The sequence below is a fragment of the Vulpes vulpes genome, chromosome 3 (assembly GCF_048418805.1).
Source record: "Vulpes vulpes isolate BD-2025 chromosome 3, VulVul3, whole genome shotgun sequence".
NCBI lineage: Eukaryota > Metazoa > Chordata > Mammalia > Carnivora > Canidae > Vulpes > Vulpes vulpes.
In genome coordinates this window covers 100,797,834-100,815,452 of record NC_132782.1, presented here as the reverse complement: position 1 = coordinate 100,815,452, position 17,619 = coordinate 100,797,834, and the positions used below count along the sequence as shown (strand labels likewise).

The following is a 17,619-nucleotide window of genomic DNA, read 5'->3' as shown; positions in this document are numbered from 1 at the left end:
GTTGCATGACCAGCAAGTGGCAGTGCTGGGGTGTGAACCTGGAAGGTCTCCCCGGATAGGAGCTGTGCTGATGGCTGGAAGCCATCTCCATGGAAGCCTCAGGGAACCATTTCTGTTCATCCTACCTTTCAAGGGGGCACCTAATGGACTAGGGGGATTGATGTCCTAGAGCTGGTTGCAAGCCAGTGGATGGTCGTCAGTGATTCCTGTCAGCACTCTGTGAAGAGCAGCTGTGATGAGAGCCCCCACTGGGGATGTGGGAGGTACAGGAGGGGTAGGTGGAAAGAAGAGGGGGTATCCCTCACACTTACTTTCTAGGAAAATCCACAAAAAGTGTCACAGCCAAGATGATGATGAGGTCAAAGATCATCAGCTTGTACATTTCCTGCCCAACTTGGGTTTCCCAACACTGAAACCAAAAAAGATCAAAAGAAAATGAGGCCCAACTGGGGCAGAGAAAGCCAGATTCTCACACTCCTTCCAATGCCCTGTCCACCCTCAGATCCTGTGGCCTCTGGAGGATCTGAGCTCCAGCAGAGACTCTGGTTTTCAAGCCTATAGACATACCTCCAGTGTCAACTCTGCTACACAGTAAGAAAGTGGATCAACTGGGATTCAAACCCATAGCTTTGAGGGCTGTTCTCTTGACGTTGAGCCTGTCGCCCCACAATGACCACCCCCCACAGGACGCTTCCACCCCTACAGGCTCACCGGGTAGAGTTTCTGGTTGTAGCCACAGAGCTCACAGGAGTAGTTATCACAGGATGTAATCTTGGAGCCCAAGGTGAACACCAGCACACAGATGGTAGCCAGCCGCATAAAGACACACCTGCAGGGAAAAGAGGGAGGAGAGAGGATGGGAAGAAGCAGCCTCAGAGCAGGCTGGCTCCTTGGAACTGAGGCTAGAGGGCAGAAAAGCTTCAAAGCAAACCCACAAGTAATTAGCATTGTGGGTCTATTGATTTCGACTCAGGTCATGATCTCAGGGTCCTGAAATCAAGCCCCATATTGGGCTCCACACTCAGCATGGAATCTGCTTGAGATTCTCTCTCTCTTCCTCTCCCTCTGCCTCTCCCCCCTACTTGTGTGCATTCTAAATAAATAAAACAATAAATAAAATCATTTTTAAAAAATCTCTAAAATGGGAGCGCCTGGATGGCACAGTCAGGGAAGCATGCAACTCTTAATCTCGAGGTTGTAAGTTCTTTTTTTTTTTTTTTAAGATTTAATTTATTTATTCATGAGATACAGAGAGAGAGGCAGAGACACAGGCAGAGGGAGAAGCAGGCTCCCTGCAGGGACCCCAACGTGGGACTCGATCCTGCGACTCCAGGATCACGCCCTGGGCTGAAGGTGGCGCTAAACTGCTGAGCCACCTGAGCTGCCCAAGGTTGTAAGTTCTAGTCCCACATTGGGTATAAAGATTACTTAAAAATAAAATCTTCTTAAAAGCATCTAAGGGGCACCTGGGTGGCTCAGTGGGTTAAGCACCTGCTTTCAGCTCAGGTCATGATCCCAGAGTCCTGGGATTGAGTACCCCCCTTGCTGAGTAGGGAGCCTGCTTCTCCCTCTCTTGCTCCCCGACTTGTGTTCTCTGTGTCAAAAAATAAATAAAATCTTTAAAAAATGATAAAAAAAAAAACCAAAAACACCTAAAATGGTAAATTTTACATGATGTATATTTTTTGCTACAATTATTTTAAATGGCAAGGGAAAAAATGCACCAGAAAGCTGGCAATTTCTGAATCCACGATGATAGAGCCACACTGTAGAACATTATGCATTCCTGAAGGGAACTAATTGAATCTTCTAAGTAAGAGGTTTGAGTGATGTCTGATATACTGAGAATGGGAAAAGCATGTTACAGAGTGTCACTTACATATGATCCCATTTCTAAAAGAATACAAAATGTGCAAATGAACAGAAACCCTGCAGATGAGGGCTGCCTGGGGGAGCGGGATTCAAGACAGAAGGGCAGAGTGGGCTAACCATTTTTTAAAGACGCTTTTCTATTGCTTGATTGTAAAAAATAAAAGAAAGAAAGAAAGATGAGGGAATGCCTGGGTGGCTCAGTGGTCAAGCATCTGCCTTCAGCTCAGGGCGTGGTCTCGGAGTCCTGGGATTGAGTCCCACATTGGGATCCCCTCGAGGACCCTGCTTCTCCCTCTGCCTATGTCTCTGCCTCTCTCTGTGTATCTCTCATGAATAAGTAAATAAAATCTTTAAAAAGAAAAAAAAAAGATTAAAAAGAAAAAGCAAAGTCACACATCTGCTCACTCTTCTCATTATGCAGCATGCCACCTGACATTGTATCCTTCCTGGTGGAATGCGAGTACCCAACACCACTGAGGAGGGGCCTATAACTAAAAATGGAATCTAGGGGTGCCTGGGTGGCTCAGTTAGTTAAGCATCTGACTTTGGCTCAGGTCATGATCTGGGGTATTGGAATCCAGCTCTGCATCAGGCTCCCTGCTCAGTGAGGAACCTGCTTCTCCCTCTTCCTCTCCCTCTGCTGCTCCCCTGACTTGTGCTCTCTTTCTCTGTCAAATAAATAAATAAAATCTTTAAAAAATAATAAAAATGGAATCCAATAAAAAGCCAGAATCTACACAGCAGTTTGTATCAACTGTAGGCTACAGAACGACACAACATGAAGAAACAATGAACTACATTCACACTAGGGGACATTCTACAGGACAAATGCCCAGCTTCTCCCACAAATCAATGGCCTGATGAAAGGGGAGGGGAATTCTGAAAAGAAAAAGGGGGCTTAAGAGACATAATGACCAAACATAGCATGCGATCTTTGTTTGGATCCTCGTTTGAACCAACCAATCCTAGAAAGTCATTTGCAACTTTAGCAGGAAACTGATTTAATTTTATTAGGTTCGCTGATAATCGGTTAATGGGGGGAAAGGTGAAATAAGATTTGCTTAAAATAATCCAGCAAAAGTGTGTGTGTGTGTGTGTGTGTGTGTGTGTGTGTGTGTGTGAGTAGAGGGGACAGATGAGATAAGTAAATTGTTGGTAATGACCAAAACTAAGTGATGGGGGAGACTGGGTGGCTCAGTCAGTTAAGTGGCTGCCCTTGGCTCAGGTCATGATCCTAAGGTCCTGGGATCGAGCCCTGCATCAGGCTCCCTGCTGGATGGGCAACCTGCTTCACCCTCTCCAATGCTTGTGCTCTCCCAACTCTCTCAAATAAATAAATAAAATCTTAAAAAACAACAACAACAACAACAAAGAAACAAAAAACCCTGAGTGATGGGCACATGTAAGTTTATTATACCTTTTGTTGTGTTTAAAGTTTTCCATATTAAAAAGTTTTTAAAAATGCAAATGCCATTTGAGGCATGAAACACTATTTCACACAATCCCCTCCCGGTCTTCTTCAACTAATTTGTGTTAGATAAGACCCTGTTAGATAAGACCCTCCTTTACAGCTGTTCTTTCTTTTTTTTCTTTTCTTTCCTTTCCTTTTCTTCCTTCCTTCCTTTTCTTTCTTTCGTTTTCCTTCTTTCTTTCATTCTTTCCTTCCTTCCTCTCTCCCCTCCTTTCTTCCTAAGAAACTGAGTATTTATCTAGAATGAGAAGAGATATTATCACAAATTATAAGAAGCCCACTGTAGCAAACATAGTCTTGACCTGGCCACACATTCTCGGCATTCGCTATCCCAGCAGATGCCATAGTTTCCTAATGCAAGCACCCCTCTCTTCCCAAGGCCCATATTTGGGGGGTAGTGAGGTAGGAGCATGGGAGAGTTGATGCCTTTGGGAGCCAGCCACTCTTACGGAGTACAGGATAAACACTTTGGTGAGTGGGAACCCACTAAGATATTTCCCACCTAAACTCCCAGTTGCCCGATAGGACTGAGCCCCCACTGCCAATAGCCCCAATAAGACACCCTTAATCAACTGCTTTCCCTTCCCCCCTCTCATTTCTTCATTCCCCTGCTGGTAGACACTTGTCATTTCTAATATCTTCTGAGCAATACCACCTCCCAGGGCCCCAACCTATGCCCTCAGCTGCTGATGCGCTAATACATGAACCAAAAATATAATACCACTGAGTACATGCTTAAGTCAAAGAAATTTCATTGCATGGGCAAACTCTGATTCATTCATGGGGGCTGCCTAAAGGCTGTAGAGGATTCTTGGCTCAGCAGGAAAAGGTGCCACAGTGGATTAGCAATCTCTGCCATGGACAAGAGAGTGGGCAAGTGGTGACCTGCTTGGCATGTCTAGGCATTACCTAAGAATTGTCAGCCGGATCTCAAAGCCTGGGGAATAATCCTCATAGTGGATGATCTTGGCAAAGATCATTGGTGTGATAAAATTGGCCAGCGTGATCACAATAGAAGGCAGGTACAATATCAAGAGGTTCTCTCCAAAAACCATCTTGTCAATTTCCTATAAAGATAACAAAGGGAAGTTGCATCACAATAGAATTGATCTTGGAAGAACTTAACTATATGTACTCAAGTCAGGTTGTACACCTTATATATGTCAATTTTATCTCAATAAAACTGGAAGAGAAAAAAAGAACTCAACTATACATATTTAGATAACAAACAAAACGAAACCCATATGTCATTCAACATGGCCCCTAAACATAAGCCATTTCCGGGAAGCCTGCGTGGCTCAGTCGGTTAAGTGTCAGACTTTTGATTATGGCTCAGGTCATGATCTCAGGATCGTGAGATGGAGCTCCATATTGGACTACATGCTGAGCATGGAGTCTGCTTGGGATTCTCTCTCTCCCTCTCCCTCTGTCCCTGACACTCTCTCTCTCAAAAAAAAAAATTTATTTTTATTTTTGTGTTTTTTTCTTTTCCATTTTTTTAAATGAAAGTTCGATTTGCCAACATATAGTATAACACCAGTGCTCATCCCATCAAGTGCCCTTCTCAGTGCCCATTACCCATCCCCTTGCCTGCCTTCCCTTCCACTACCCTTTGTTCATTTCCCAGAGTTAGGAGTCTCTTATGTTTTGTCACCCTCTCTAATTTTTCCCACTCATTAAAAAAAAAAAATTTTTTTTTAGGGGATCCCTGGGTGGCCCAGCAGTTTAGCGCCTGCCTTCAGCCCAGGGCATGATCCTGGAGTCCCGGGATCAAGTCCCACATCAGGCTCCCTACATGGAGCCTGCTTCTCCCACTGCCTGTGTCTCTGCCCCTCTCTCTCTCTCTCTCTCTCTCTCTCTCTCTCTCATGAATAAATAAATAAATAAAATCTTGAAAAAAATTTTTAATAAAATAAACATAACATAAAATAAAATAAATATAACATAAGCCATTTCCTTTCTTGGGTATTCAAATAGAGGAACCATGCTCAGTACCACAGGAAGAAAAACTAGCTCTATTGGATTAATTAAGGTCAAGTATTAAAAAAAAAAATCCATGTAGTCTGTATCAATGGGCAATTTAAAGTATTTTCAAGGCCATAGTAGTCGTTGATTTGGACTAGCCATTCTCTCCTTCTTTCAGGGTAATGGACTATTTGGCCATATATATGGTCATATATAAAACCATGTATGGTTTTATATATATAAAATATATATATAAGTTTATATATATATAGGGCTCCCTGCATGGTGCCTGCTTCTCTCTCTGCCTATGTCTCTGCCTCTTTCTCTGTGTGTCTCTCATGAATAAATAAATAAAATCTTTTTAAAAAAAATTCTGGTCAAAGGGACGTGAGCAGACATTGCAAGTGCAAGCATCAGGTCCTGCCCTTGAAGGAAATGATGTGCCTTCCCATCCCACTCACCTACTTCCCATTGGCTAGAATGTGGAGGTGTTGAACCATCTTGTACCATACAAAAGAGGGTGTAGCCTAAGGATGTCAGAGACACAAGATGGAAAGAACCTGGGTTCCCCAATGATTGATTTCATGAAGCAGAGCCACCAGACCAATATAGATTTTTAAAACCACTGCTATTTTAGGTAAACTGAGGCCCTAACTAGTAAGTAGTGGAATTGGGGATTAAATCTAAGCAGGCAAATCTGAATTTGAATATTGTGGATTCCAAGAGAAATTCCAAACACCCTTTTTGGATGCTGTTGTATTTTTATTAAAAGTAGAAACTGGAGGTGCTTGGGTGGCTCAGTTGGTTAAGCATCTGCCTTAGGCTCAAATCATGATCTCAAGGTCCTGGGATCAAGCCCTGTGTTGGGATCCCTGCTCCATGGGGAGTCTGCTTCTCCCTCTCTCTGTTGCTCATGCTCTCTCACTCTCCCTCTCAAATAAACAAAATCTTTAAAAAATAAACAAGTAGAAACTGGTCACCTCTGATTTTCAGTTCTCTGTCACAGCAGCCAGAAATCCTTATGTATAAAACAGAAATGATGATGGTCTCTACCTCAGAGGCTTGTAATGCACTTGGCATACCTAATGTCCAACCAGAGTAAAAGTTAAACTACTTTCACAGAGGACTCACTTTTTTCATGTGCTCTTGTGAGAATATTGTTGCTCTATAGATTGCATAAAAGCACGCCGCCAAAACAGCCAGGACGATACAGTTCAAAAACAGTCTCAAAGAGTAAATCCGTATCGTCTCTTCTGATGTCCTTTCTGCTATCTTTTGCCGTATTCTTTCTTCCTCCAGGTCTGCCTGAGGGCCAAAGAAAACTCATCCGTGAGCACGGGATGAAGGGATATTCAGGGGTGGAATCTGTGATCTTCGTCATACCCCATCCATCCATCTCTAACACCTTCCTGTTAAGAGAAGATACCTCTGCCCAGGTATCTTCCCAGACCAAGCCCAACTAGCTTTCACATCTACTAGGGGTCTATGTCAAGGTAGGGCCTCCTATCTAAGACCACAGGTAGGGGCACCTGTGGCTCGGTCTATTAAGGTCTCCCTTTGGTCAGGTCATGATCTCAGGGTCCTGGGCTGGGGCCCTCAGTCAGGCTCCCTGCTCAGCCGGGAGTCTACTTCTACCTCTCTCTTTGCCCCTCCCAAAACTCGTGCTCTGCACACACTCTCTCTCTCTCTCTCAAATAAACAAAATCTTAGAAAAAAAAAAAATACTGCAGTTAGACTTTGCAATAAATGTGAAAAAAGAAGCATAACCAATTCATGGCATTACTTATAGGTAGTATGTGTCTCATTCCTTTTAAACAAATAATACATTGGGTTTGGTACCTTCCATCTCACTTTATTACGCTTTTGTTATGACTGTCCCCTCCTTTTCTTGGTGGGTTTGGTCAAGATCCTACTTCTTCCTCTTTCTCCCCTTACGACTCTGGAAATTCTCTTGCACTTTTTTCCCATTCTCTCCACTCCACCTTAGTTCTGTTTCTCCTGGTGTAAGTGATGCGTGACAGGTTCTCATCAGGTGGAAAACTAACAGGATAAGGTGGTGGGGGAAGGAGGGAAGACATCATCTCCTCCCACCAGCTCTTGTCCCTTCCAATCCCCAGTCCAATCCCCAATCCACCTCCCCTCCAACCCCAGTCCACCAGCTCTGGGAAGCTGTTCTGCATGGAAAGTTCTTGAAAACGACACGGGAAACTTGCTAAGCACTGGTGACCACCTGCCCCCAACCCCCTAGCTCCTCTGCAAGCTGCAATCCCGTCCCCCCACCCCGCTTTCCAAGGCACAACTTTGCTGGCAAGGAACCCGCCAAGAGAAAGCCCAGGAGCACTCACTCGGAGCTCATACCGCAGGCTGCTGTGCTTCAGATCTGCCATGCTGCGGTTGGTGATGCAGAAGTCCCAGCCGGCAAAGATCTTGTTGCAGTAACTCTGGAAGTGTTCCTCACTCCGGATCAGGTTGATTTTGAACCCTTCCACTGACCTGAACCCCAAAACACCATTACCCTTCTTATAAGAACAACAATGGAAATACAGGCCATTGGCTTTGTTTACAATAAAAAAGTTATGCCTGGCTGCCTTTTCCACTCATTTTGACAGGGACAAGTTTTGGACCATGCTATACATGCGTGGCAGCTCACCAGGTAGCTCATTGTTGAAGATCATTTCCTTTCGTCTATTTGAGGGCTTCTCTCACAGCTGGAATAAGATCCAAACTCTTTAACACAGCCCAGAGATCCTGCACTATGCCATCTTTCCTCCCATGTGGCCATTCTGCTGTAACTACCATGGCTTTTCTTCCTTCCTTATATGTACAAACTTCTCTGGCCCCAGGACCTTTGCACTTACAGGACCCTCTACCCACTCCTGGGACACTTCTTCCCCTGCATCTTCCCATGGCTGCTTCTTTCCCATCATTCAGGTTTCGACTTAAATATCCCTTCCAAAAACACCTCATCACCCTCTCTAAAGGTGTGACCCCACTGCAGGTTAGTCTATTTTCTTCACAGCAATGCACCTAATCTATAATCATTATGTGTTTACTGCTTGTAGCCCCTTAACCTGACTTAATTTTAAATTCCTTGAGGGCAGGTACACTGGATGTGTTGCCACTTTTATATCTGGAGTGCCTGGACCATAATATGACCACCATCCAACCTAGGGATAAATGAATGAATGACTTAAATAGTAAAATATCCAAATATTTAGTGAGCACATGTTCAGGTCAGATTTCACTCTGTTTCACACTTCGTAATTTTAATTTGTTCAAACGCTTTCCTGGAAAAAATACACCCTAGCATTTGATGATATGAAAACATCATACGCCACACACTGTGGAAATGAAATGGTATTTTTTAGGATTTGCTAGTACATTGTGAAGACCACAGAAGTGTAAGGAATTACAATGATCATTCTGCCAAAAGGTCACAGCAAAAAAATTTATATTAGAACCACCTGGAATGCTCTTCCAAAATGCAGACTCCCAGGTGGTTTCAGACTCTGAGATTCTTAATTCGGTAGGTCTTACATGGGGCCCAGAAATACATTATTTTATAAAGCTCCATGGTGATTCTGAGGTCCTATCCCAGTTGATAACCTCTGATTTACACCAAAACTGTAGTTTACAGATGAGAAGTTTAGAGATACAGAGAAGGGAAAAATTATTTCCCCAGATCCAGAGTTACTGGCAGAAGCAGGGCTCATGTGATGATGATAATGATGATAATTTTAATTCAATAAATGTCTGGAAGGTGCCAGCCCAGTACCGAATTCTTTACCTACCTTGCTTCACTTAATCCTCCTAGTAACCCTTCCATTGTGCACATTTCACAGGTGAAGAAAATAAGGCTCACAGAGGAAAAGTGGTGTGAGAACCATGCATGGTCTCTGGACTCCAAAGTCCATATTCTTTGCCACTTACAGCACTTCCTCATCGAGGGATAGGCCTTTCCCCATTACATTATATCCAGGCCTCCCTCCAATCTTCCCCAGGAAGCAATTACAGCCCTGAAATGAGGAGCCTGAGCAAGGTCTAGAGGTGGACTCACTATTTGACTAATAAAGCTGATTACTTCTGCAGGGCACCTTCCAAGGCCCTGTGAGAGCCTCCAGCAATGTGTTCATTTGGTACTCTATTTTATTTTTTCAGAATTTATACAAGATATTTTTGTAATCTTCATCTTAAAGAAGGCCCCTCCAAATTGTCTAAACCACAAGCAGATACTGGATCTGTCCCTGTCATAATCATAGAGTGGCAAAGCCAGACCCCAATCAACTGACATTTCTTTACCAAGCATTTCTCTGCTCCCAAAATGAACCACTGCTTGTTTGCATCAATGTGCTGCCCATTTCACCAGGTGATGGACACACATCACTTAATTTTCATCTCACAGATACCAACTCAGGGTACGAATGCCCAGCTGGGCTCTGGAGCTTTCTCTAAGGTGAAACTCTAGCCTCCATGGAGGGCAAACTCAATCCTTAACACCCCGGTCCCTTCTATGCCTGTGATAAGGAGCTTCGCAGCCTCGTGGCTTAAAACACCTATACTCTCAAATAGATGGTGAAGTAAGAGAGGTGCCCAACCATGACCCTGCCCGCCAGGCAACATGGTTGGGGTAGAGATAGCAAGCTGTCCATTAAAAACCTGTGGTTCTCCTTCTGTAGTATAATGTTAGTGCTAGGAAGTAATTGCTAGCCAAGAATACTTCCCAGCTTCCTTTGCAGTTAGCCATGTTCTGTGAATAAGCTGTAGCCAATGGAATGTGAGTGAGGTGCATCACTTCCACGCCTAGCCCATAGACACCTTCCATGTGATACTCCTCTGTGGTTGTTTCCCCTTCCAGCCCTTCCAACTACATGCTGAAGATGGTTGAACTTTGTAAACCTGAGATCCAGAATGACTGAGGAGTCTACCCCCCTAACCCGTGTCCCTATTCAGAACTTCATACAAGAAAGATACACATCTTCTATTGTGTTTGTGCTGTCATCTTTTTAGAATAGTTGTTTGTTTAATTAATTAAAAGTGATAATAATTAATTAAAAGTGATGAATCAGGGATGCCTGGGGTCCCCACAAGGAGCCTGCTTCTCCCTCTGCCTATGTCTCTGCCCCTCTCTCTGTGTCTCTCATGAATACATAAATAAAATCTTTTTAAAAAAGTGATGAATCACTGAATTCTACTCCTGAAACCAATATTGTACCATATATTAACTGACTAAAATTTGAATAAAAATTTTAAAAATGCAATTTTCATATTCCTCACTATTCCTTTCTTGGGAATTGGCATCTCCCACTAAACCACTTGCCTACCATGGAAATACAAAGTTTTCATATGATGACATACTGGCTTTAGTTGAAAGGTTAGGGTTGGGTACCTGGAAGAAGCAGAGCCAACAAGTCTCTTCAAAAGGATTTCTGAACCTGTGACCTTGGAAGCTGCCACCAGGAGAATCAGAGATGAAGGAGCCCTTGCTTTTGACTGTTTGGAAGATGTATACCTATATCCTTATCCTTCCTGTAATTTGGAGTGTCCTCCCTTCCTTGGTTCTCTCAAATCCCCTTTACCCTAGTTAGTCACAGTTGGGTTTCTGCCACTTATAACCCAGTAGAGACCTGATTAGTATCCACATCAGCTCAAAGATAAGGTTAATACAGCACTGGCAAATGTGTGCAATAATGATTGACTGAAGAACCCCGAGGTACTGCTTCAGCTCCCAAATCCTGCCTCTGTTTCCTCCAGGTCTCCTCAGCCCACAACATATTCACATACCTTTCTTACTATAGCCCACTCTTGGACTCTGCTTACCTTTTGGGCAATGGCTCCTAAGGTCCATGGACCTCCAACCCCCAGCCATCAAGGGTAATTCAAAAAGAATACAATGACCTGATAAATTTTACCTTTTCACTATCCAAAGAAGGCTCAGAGCCAAGTAGGCAATTGTGCTTAACAAATAAGCCAGGGGCAGATCATATGTGAAGTTCTGAAATTTCACCCCATCAATGGTGTAATGTCCATAAAAGAGGCAGGTCTCCTCCAAGAAACCCTGAAACAAAGCCAAGGGCAATGAGGTCAGACTGGTGAGTTCACTGCAGGGAACCAGATCAGTCTCTGCCTCGAGGAACTCACATGCCAGTTCATCCCTGAATTTCTAGATACCAAAACAATCTCAGGGTCATAAGGAGTGCTCAGTTAGTGCTTGGGGAACAAAGCATCTATAAAACCTAAGCATTAAAAATACAGAGCTGTATGATCTGAAAATGAAATTAAGAAAACAACTCCATATGCAAAACAGCAGAAAGGGTAACATACTTAGGAATGGATTTAACAAATGAAGTGTAAACCTTATATTCTTAAGACTATAAAATATTGTCTAAAAACTTGAAGATCTAAATAAATGGAAAACATTCTCTGTTCATGGATCAGGAGATCCATGGCAATCTCCAAATTGATCTACAGATTCAACACATCCCTATCAGAATCCCCAGTGCCTTCTTTGTAGTACTTTACCAGCTAATCCTAAAATTAACATTGAATTGTGAGGGACCTAGAATAGTCTAAACAATCTTGAAAAAGAATAATAAAGTTGGGAGACTCACACATCTCAATTTCAAAACTTACTATAAAATAACAGTAGTCAGGAGACTGTGGTATTAACATAAGTACAGACATGTAGAAGGTTGTCAAGGTGCCACAGTCAGTTAAGCGCCCAACTCTAGATTTTGGTTCAGGTCATGATCTTATGGTCATGAGATTGAGCCCCCACATCCAGCTCAGTGCAGAGTCTATTTGAGATTCTCTCTCCTTCTGCCCCTCCCACTCATGCTCTTTCTCTCTCTCAGATAAATAAATCTTAAAAATAAAAAAAGAAGAAGAAGAATAGATACGTAGATCAATGGAATAGAATTGAGGCAAAAAATGAAACTATACATCTATGGTCAATGATTTTTGATAAAGGAAAGAATAGTTTTTTCAAGAAACGGTGCTGAGACAACTGGATTGTGCACGCAAAGAGAGAGAGAGAGAGAGAGAGAGAGAGAGAGAGAGAGAAGGAAAGAGAAAGAGAAAAAGGAAGAAAAAGAAGTTGAACCCCTACTTTATCCCATATATAAAAATCAACTTTTGGATTAAAGACTTAAGTACAAGAGCTAAAACTAGAAAAGAGGACTAACAGAGAAAACAGAGGACTAAAGTCTTTGTGACCTTGAATCTGTCAATGAATTTTTAGATATGACACCAAAAGCCCAAGCAATGAAAGAAAAAATAAATACAGCTTCAACAAAATTAAAAACTTCTGTGCTTCAAAGGACACTATCAAGAGAGTGAAAAGATAAGGCGCCTGGGTGGCTCAGCTGGTTAAGCACCCAACTCTTGAGTTTGAATCAGGTCATGATCTCAGGGTAAGGGATTGAGCCCTGCATCAGGCTCTGTGCTAAGTGTAGAGCTGGCTTGAGATTCATTCCTTCTCCTTCAGCCCCTCCACTCCTCCCTGTCCCCCGCTCAGGCAATAAATAAGTAAATAATAAATAAAATCTTTAAAAAGAAGTGAAAAGAGGGACGCCTGGGTGGCTCAGCAGTTGGATGTCTGCCTTCAGCACGGGGCGTGATCCTGGGGTGCCGGGATCGAGTCCCATGTCAGGTTCCCTGTAGGGAGCCTGCTTCTCCCTCTGCCTGTGTCTCTGCCTCTCTCTGTGTCTCTCATGAATTAAAAACAAACAACAAACAACAACAAAAACCCACAAAGAGATTCTACTTCACAAACTAGGTGGCTATCATCAAAAAGTCAGGTGAATACCAAGTGTTGGTAAGAATGTGGAGATGCCATAATCCTCATACACTGCAGATGAGAATATAAAATGGTGCAGCCACTTTGGAAAAGTCTGGCAGTTCCTTAAAATGTTACATACAGGGTTACCATTTGACCTAGTGATTCCACTCCTAGATGTATGCCCCCAAAGAATTAAAAGGATATGCCCCCAACAAAAACTCACACATGAATGTTCAGGGCAGTATTATTCATAATACCTAAAAAGGTGTAAACAGAGATGCTGGGGGAGGGGGAGGGTGCTCAGTGGTTGACTCTCTGCTTTTGGCTCAGGTCATGATCCTGGGGTCCTGGGATCCAGGCCCCCATCAGGCTCTCCACAGGGAGCCTGCTTCTCCCTCTGCCTATGTCTCTGCCTCTCTCTGTCTCTCTCATAAATAAATTTTTAAAAATTAAATCTTAAAAAAGAACAGGTGTAAACAACCCAAATGTCTATCGTGAATGGATAAACAAAATGCAGTATATCTGCACAATGGAATCTTATTTGGCGGGGACAGGGAATGAAAGACTGTTACAATATGGATGAACCTTTAAAAACTCACTAAGTGAAAGAAGACAGAGACAAAAGACCATGTACCAGACCATGTATATATAGATCATGGTTGCTCAGGGCAGGTTAGGAGGATTGGCAGGGGGATACCTAAAGGGTACAATATTTCTTTTTGAGGTGATGAAATTATTCTAAGATTGACTGGAGTAAATTCTATTTTTCACTCTACAAATTCTGTATTTTTTATGATAACCATGTATTCTTATATTGAGTATTTAAGCAAATGTTTTATTAGAACAAAATGTAGAAACAGTAGACTCCACCTTTAATGCTTCTGAAAGCTGGACACACAGGCTATAAAAACTTGTCCAACTACGTGAAACCTGTTTTAAATTGCCCCAGGTTGGTATTAGGGCTGTCATCAATATCAACCTCAAAGTAATGTAACATTATTGGCTAAGATTATAGGGCAAAGATCCAGTGGGCCTAGAAAATAATCCTTCTGATTTGATCATGAGCTCAACTCTTTTCAGCAAAGACAAGCTAGTGTCTAAAGATATTAATTAATTAATGACAAAGACAGAGAGTACATGAGAGAGAGCATAAGCAGGGGGAGGGCAGTGGCAGAGAGAGTAGTATACTCCCCACTGATCAGGGAGCCTGATGTGGGGCTTGATCCCAGGGCCCCAGGATCATGACCTGAGCCAAAGACAGATGCTTACTGACTGAGCCACCCAGGTGCCCCAGCAAGCCACTGTTTAATCTCTCTGGCCAAGTCTTCTCTCATAACATATAATTTAGGGAACATTTATGACCAAATGCATCTAAGTGTCCTACAATTTTTCCTCTAAGGAAGGAGGTTATGGTGTGTGGAGAGCCACAAAGAAAAACTTCTTTTGTGGGATATCATCTACAGAAATGAGGCTAACAGCAGTTCTGGGAATCTGATCCCCCTTTGCTTTCACTAATGACCTTGGGTTAGTCACTGAATTTCTTTCCTCCTCACATGTTCTATATAGCTTCCATTTCTTCTTTTGCATAGTGGGAATTTTATTTTATTTTATTTACTTATTTATTTATTTATTTTTAAAGATTTTATTTATTCGTGAGAGACACAGAGGGAAAGGCTAACCCCACAGGTAGAGGGAGAAGCAGGCTTCCTGTGGGAAGCCCGAAGCAGAACTTGATCCCAGGACCCTGGGATCACGACTGGAGCCAAAGGCAGATGCTCAACCACTGAGCCACCCAGGTGCCCCTAAAGGAGTGGTTCCTAACCAGAGGCAATTCTGTTCCCCAGGAAATATCTGCAATGTCTGGAGACATTTTTGATTGTCACAACTATGGCTGCTACTGGCATCTAGAGGCCAGGGGGGCTGCTAAACTTCCTCCAGTGTACAGGACAATCCCCACAATGAAGAAGTATTGGATCCCAAACATCAATAATGCTGAGGTTGAGAAATCTTGGTCTAGGAGGCAGAGATGGCCACTTTTCATAGCTACATCTTATTTCCTGAAAAAAAGTGGGATAAACAAATGGAAGCACACACCCAAAATTAATTTTTAGAAGAAAGAAGATAAAACACCTTTGGAATTACTGTAGGAAGGATAAGCTTAGTTCCAATTTGGAGCAAGGGCTCAAATCCTAGAGATAAACAGACTTTGAATTTCAAGTAATGTATAAATGTGGTGTGTGCACACACACACACGGGCACATGTATGCATGACTCATATCTTTGTGTGTGATTTCTGGGAGGAAGAGTCATGGCTTTCATCCAGGTGGTCTGGGACCCCAAAATGTAAGGTTTTATAATGTTTGAGAAATTAAATAATTCTATCTGGGTTTATTTTCACTGAAACTTCTTTCTTTGGGAGAACTCAGTATTTGAGGCAAGTCAATATGAAGGTGTCAGGGACTAAGAAAAGGCCAGTGGCTGAAAGCAATAAAATCTATTTCCTGCATATTTTATCAGCAAGTGAGTGAACATTATCCTTGCTGTTGAAGTCACTGCAAAGCCTGTTTCTTTTTCTAGTTAGTACTTGGGTCAACTCTTGTGTCTGGGTCTAAATGCAGACATTCAGGAATCTGACCTTTAAATTACCCCATGTTCAGTCTATTGAGGGTACAAATACAGAATTAAATACTTACAGTGCCAGAGAGCAAGTCTATGACATAACTATAAAAGTAAATGAGTCCAGAGCTACTTATTGGATATACTGTGCATTGAACATCTGTAAAAAACAAAAAGAAGAACATCAGTAGAAAACAGTTGTACAGTCTCTGTAACTTGTCTATCAAAGTTTGTGTAAATATGCATGCACATGCATATACATTGAGAGATGTCACATCAAATTATGTATGGATGTGTTTGTGAATTTGTGGTTTTCTATTTGTCATGCAAACCACAATCCACCAAGTAAGGCAGGATTTTCTCCTCTCACTATCTTCCCTACACATCTATAGATATATGTCTTTTTCTATTCATTCTGTACGTGGGTCAACTTAACAGCATGTGTTTTCTGTTTGTATTGGTATGTTGTGGTTTCAGGTTCATGTTTGCACATGCTTTGGAATATGTGATTGATAAAACTGTGATTCCACTGTAAGCACATCCAATTTTAAAAGATCTCTACATGTGGGTAAATAAACATACAGGTTCATTAAAACAGCCTATATATTTATACATGCATAAATAACCAATAAATTATTTGCATACCAATTTTAGTGACACTACTGTATCCTTAAACAGCTAATTCACTTTTTCTGTATCAGTGAGCTATTGCTGTGTAACAAATAACTGCAAAGTCTCAGTAACTGAACATACCAAACATTTATTTTCTCATTCATGGAGCTGTGTTTCAGTTCATTGAGCTGATTTAGGCTGAGCTAGGATGGACTCCAGGCTTCCAATTGGGCTCAGGTCTGCGCCATATGACTTTATTCTGGGGCCCAGGTTGAGGCAATGGTTATCTGGGTGATGCTCTTCTCATATGCAGGCCAACCACACAAACCATTTCAAGCAAATACTCCACTGGACAAAACAAGCCACATGGCCAAGTGCAATACCAATGAGGCAGAAAGTATTCTGCCTACAGTGGGAGGCCCTATAAGGTCACAATTACAGGAGAGGGATACAATGAGGAAATTAACCCAATATACCACTTCTCCTGTAGGCCTTAGCCTCCCCTTTGTTAAAAAAAGTTGGGCCAGTTCCTCCAAAGGCAATTCCAGTTTTGCCATTTTATAATTCTAACATAAATCAGGCTCTGATTCAGCTCACTTACTTCTGACCCTTAGCATAGAGCTTGATACCTAGAGGGGAATCAATAAATGTTTGTAGAATAACAAAAACGTTCTCTATTTGAATACATAGGATGCCCAAAGGTTGTGATCTATCTTGAGAACTCAGTAAGAAAACACAGGTCCAGCACTTGCCATAATGTCTGGCACATGACTGGTGGAAGATAAATGTCACCATTACCAGAAATAAAAGTCTCAAAGTAAAGTTACTAGAGTAGGTTATATCATGTTTGCTATATATTCCACTTTCCTAGCCCACAGGGCTCCCCACAAATGTGTTGGTGAAATCAAGAGTGGCCAAGGTGACTTGCTTGGAGTATTGAGGTGTGACAGAAATGACAGGTGCCATCTCCAGACAGGAGCTTTAGAAGCATGCTTGCCATGGCTCTTTTTCCTTTGGACATAGTGACTGTCAATAGTCCAGGGAGAGGCTGCTCCATCAGCTTGGGCTCCAGAGTGAGGACAACATGGAACAAAGCTACCACCAAACAGTGATGGACACATACCATGAGTGAGAAAGAACTTTTTGTGGTTAATAGGTGCTGAGAGTTATGGGGTCATTTGCTTGGGCAGCAAACCGAGCCCATTCTAATACAAGCACCCACAACTTAGAATATAAAGATTCCCGAGGAAAGAAGCATTGCAGATTAGGTACAAATGACAAGAACATTTTCACAGCAAACCAGGTC

The 17,619-nt window shown here is 42.4% G+C and overlaps 1 protein-coding gene across 3 annotated transcripts in view; it reads right to left on the bottom strand.

The window, feature by feature from the left end:
• The window catches only part of TMC7 (transmembrane channel like 7), a 54,045-nt gene that overhangs the window by 15,545 nt on the left and 20,881 nt on the right, over window positions 1-17,619 (bottom strand). For all 3 annotated transcript variants that reach the window (XM_026003192.2, XM_072753750.1, XM_026003190.2), the window contains exons 5-11: window positions 15,779-15,861; window positions 11,218-11,363; window positions 7,654-7,801; window positions 6,440-6,613; window positions 4,253-4,410; window positions 712-829; window positions 312-409 (exon numbers count right to left, since the gene is read on the bottom strand). In XM_026003192.2, coding sequence (XP_025858977.2) covers window positions 312-409; window positions 712-829; window positions 4,253-4,410; window positions 6,440-6,613; window positions 7,654-7,801; window positions 11,218-11,363; window positions 15,779-15,861 — 925 coding nt within the window. The remainder of the gene's footprint in view (window positions 1-311; window positions 410-711; window positions 830-4,252; window positions 4,411-6,439; window positions 6,614-7,653; window positions 7,802-11,217; window positions 11,364-15,778; window positions 15,862-17,619) is intronic.